At 44.8% G+C, this 3,566-nt stretch overlaps 1 protein-coding gene across 1 annotated transcript; it reads left to right on the forward strand.

The window, feature by feature from the left end:
- The first annotated feature begins 910 nt into the window (after positions 1-910).
- On the forward strand, positions 911-1,870 carry LOC129210834 (olfactory receptor 10C1-like). The gene has a single exon (XM_054837133.1). The coding sequence runs from the start codon at positions 911-913 to the stop codon at positions 1,868-1,870; it is 960 nt and encodes a 319-aa protein (XP_054693108.1).
- The last annotated feature ends 1,696 nt before the right edge of the window (positions 1,871-3,566 follow it).

Below are 3,566 nucleotides of genomic sequence, written 5' to 3' on the forward strand. Positions count from 1 at the left end.
TAAGCCAGAAGTCTACCTGCACAGTAGTCTGAATCATGCTTTGGATCTGCCTTACATCCAGGGGCTCACCTAAGAGTGGGATTCATCTTACTGAATGACAGTCATTGAGGTTTCCTTTATGGTCAGTGGAAAGAGGAAGGTGCCTTTAAAGCCTCCTGAAGGAGACCTTGTCTACCTAAGCTTGGGTACTAAAGATAAAGGATTACCTTTTCCTTTCTAAAGGCCTTATCTGTCTTTCCTGCCTTCCCAAAGACTTCATTCAGTTCTAGAGGTCTTGCTTCCCTGAATAAACCAGGTCCCACCTTAAAGTACAGGTTATACTGTGCTGTACTGTAAAGTATATGACCCAGAGCTATTGATAACTGTCTGTAATAATTCTACTTCTGATAATGCATATGAAACTGTTAATTTAAACTAAAATCCTCCAGAAGTCAACTATTAATCTAACAGAACATGCACATAACACAGACATCATACTAGGTTAATATCAAATAGGCAGGAGGATGAAAAAACAGACTTATGGGCTGCTGGACAGGTTGGGTGGAATTTATCTTCGTTGTTTATCTAGACATCTAAGATTTCAGCATCTGAAACACAGACATCTTACAAGTGATTGAGAAGCCTAAGCACAGCTCTATGGATTTAGACATCATGGGCTATCCAGCGTATCCATGCAAGATTCACAAATGCAACACCAGATCCACAGGAGTGCACCCTGTCTTGCCTGCATGGCAGATTGTGGCCAGGGTGCACACTGTCAGTCTTCTCAAAGAGCAGTAGATGCCTTGCTTTAGGACTGGAATTGACTCCCTGAATTTCATGTAAGCTACTACTAACAACAGAGAGCTATTTGGCTTAAGAAATGCACTATACTGTTTCATTGTTGTCACTGTGTCTTTATTGTTCCAAGATGAAATTCTCTGAAGAAGGGACCACTGGAAATAAAACTTCTGCGATTGTGTTTGTTATCCTGGGTTTTTCTCATCGCCCAGATATGAAAGTCATCTTCTTCATCCTATTTCTATGTATTTACATCGTCACGGTGCTGGGAAACCTAATTATTCTTCTTGTAATTAACATGGACCCTGTCCTCCACACCCCCATGTACTTTTTCCTCAGGAACTTGTCATTTCTGGAGATCTGCTACACCTCTGTCACCCTGCCCAGAGTGCTGGTCAATCTTCTCTCAGGTGATACGTCCATCTCTCTTGCAGGTTGTGCTGCACAGATGTATTTCTTTCTGTTCTTTGGGGCAACTGAGTGCTGCCTCTTAGCTGCTATGGCGTATGACCGCTACCGAGCCATATGCAACCCTCTGCATTACATGGGTATCATGAATAAGAAGGTATGCATGCAGCTGGCCGCTTCCTCATGGATATGTGGCAACCTTGTGGCCCTTGGGCACACTACATTTATCTTCTCTTTGCCCTTCTGTGGCTCCAACGTGATCAACCATTTCTTCTGTGAGATCCAGCCAGTGCTGATGCTGGTGTGTGCGGACACTTACTGGAATGAGCTGCAGATCATTCTGGCTGCTGCCTTTGTCATCCTGATGCCTTTTCTGCTCATTTTGGTGTCCTACGGTCTCATTATTTCCTCCATCCTCAAAATCAGGTCTGTCAAAGGAAGGTATAAAGCGTTCTCCACTTGCTTCTCACATCTCACTGTAGTGACATTGTTCTATGGGACAGCTGTGTTCATCTATATACGTCCCAAATCCAGCTATTCCCTGGATGCGGACAAGGTGCTCTCTCTGTTCTATTCTGTGGTGACCCCTATATTGAACCCTGTTATCTACAGCCTTAGGAATAGGGAAGTTAAAGGGGCTCTCTTTAAAATGAGAATGAAGCTATTTCACCCCAACTCCTAGGTCACTTCCCCTCAGCTGAACACCCATCCACAAATATCTCACCTCAAAAGAAGCGCTGGCACATTGCCAGAAGGATATAGGAAAGATCAGTGACAGGACTTTAGGACAGGAAGGCATTCAGCTCACCTGAGTTCAAAAAAAGTAATTAGGTGTCTAAACAGGGGTATCTGGTGGCATTTGAAGTGCATAGCCTCCAGTTGCCATTACAGAACACGTGTATCTCCATTAAGTTACAGTTGCCAGTACCACATGAAGATCTTGGATACAGTAGGGTGTCTCATGTGAACATACCTTTAGGCATAAGAATTACACCTCAGATGTCTATGGCATGATAGAGAGAAGGGTTGCTATCCAGAGGGACCTTGACAGGCTTGAGAAGTGGGCCCATGTGAACCTCATGAGGTTCAACAAGGCCAAGTGCAAGGTCCTGCACCTGGATCAGGGCAACTCCCAACATCAATGCAGACTAGGGGATGAACTGATTGAGAGCAGTCCTGCAGAGAAGGACTTGGGTGATACTGGTGGGTGAAAAATTGGATATGAGCCAGTGATATGCATTTTCAGTCCAGAAAGCCAATTGTATGCTGGGCTGCATAAACAGAAGCATGGCCAGCAGGTCAATGGAGCTGATTCTACCCTTCTACTCTACTCTTGTGAGACCTCACCTGGAGTGCTTCATCCATTTCTGGGGTCCCCAGTTTAAGAAAGACATGGACCTTTTCGAGCAGGTCCAGAGGAGGGCCATAAAAATGATACAAGGACTGGGACACCTCTTCTATGAGGACAGGCTGAGAGAGTTGGGCTTGTTCAGCCTGGAGGAGAGAAGGCTCTGGGACAACTTTATTGTGGCCTTTCAGTACTTACACGGGGCTTGTAAGAAAAATGGAGAAAGACTTTTTATCAAGGCCTGTAGCGACAGGACAAAGAGCAATGATTTTAAACTGACAGAGGGTAGATTTAGATTGGACATAAAGAAGAAATGTTTTATGATGAGAGTGATGAGACACTGGAAGAGATTGCCCAGGGAAGTTGTGGATGCCCCCTCCCTGGAAGTGTTCAAAGTCAGGCTGGATGGGGCTTTAAGCAAACTGATCTAGTGAAAGATGTACCTGCCAGGTGGAACTACATAACGTTTAAAGGTCCCTTCCAGCCCAAACCATTCTGTGATTCTATGATTTGATGAAACAAGTTAATCTGGCTCAATTCAGTTGTGAGTATTGAGAGGCATCTACTGCCACCTGAAATCATCTGAGACATTTCAGCCATCCACACGGGCTTTGAGATGTGACACGGGACATACAGAAGACATGTTGCCTTCTGCAGTAGTGGCTGGGGAGCAGACAGGGTGCTGGGGACCATCTCCAATAGCATAGACACCTGCTACTAGGTACATGGGTTGGACCGTGGTCAATGGACTGTATGGAGTGATACATGTGACCCAGTGCATATAAGAAAAGGAATCAGTCACTGGACTTCAGTCTACTCTCAGACAGACATCTAGTGTCATTTGAAATGCCATAATTTTTGGAACTGAACTCCAGATAATAATTTAAGAGGTCATGGATATGCCATAGCGTCACCTATGGACTGTCATTGATGTCTGTGTCATCTCTGACAGACCCATGAGGAAGTCCTGGACATCCCTGGGCATCTCAAATAGCACTAAACACGCATGTTCCAGTAAACGAATCAAGCT

Source organism: Grus americana, chromosome 10 (assembly GCF_028858705.1).
Source record: "Grus americana isolate bGruAme1 chromosome 10, bGruAme1.mat, whole genome shotgun sequence".
Lineage (NCBI taxonomy): Eukaryota > Metazoa > Chordata > Aves > Gruiformes > Gruidae > Grus > Grus americana.

What these genes read in the sequence shown, in the direction of transcription:
- LOC129210834 (XM_054837133.1), top strand. Translation starts at nt 911, where the DNA reads ATGAAATTCTCTGAAGAAGGGACCACTGGAAATAAAACTTCTGCGATT.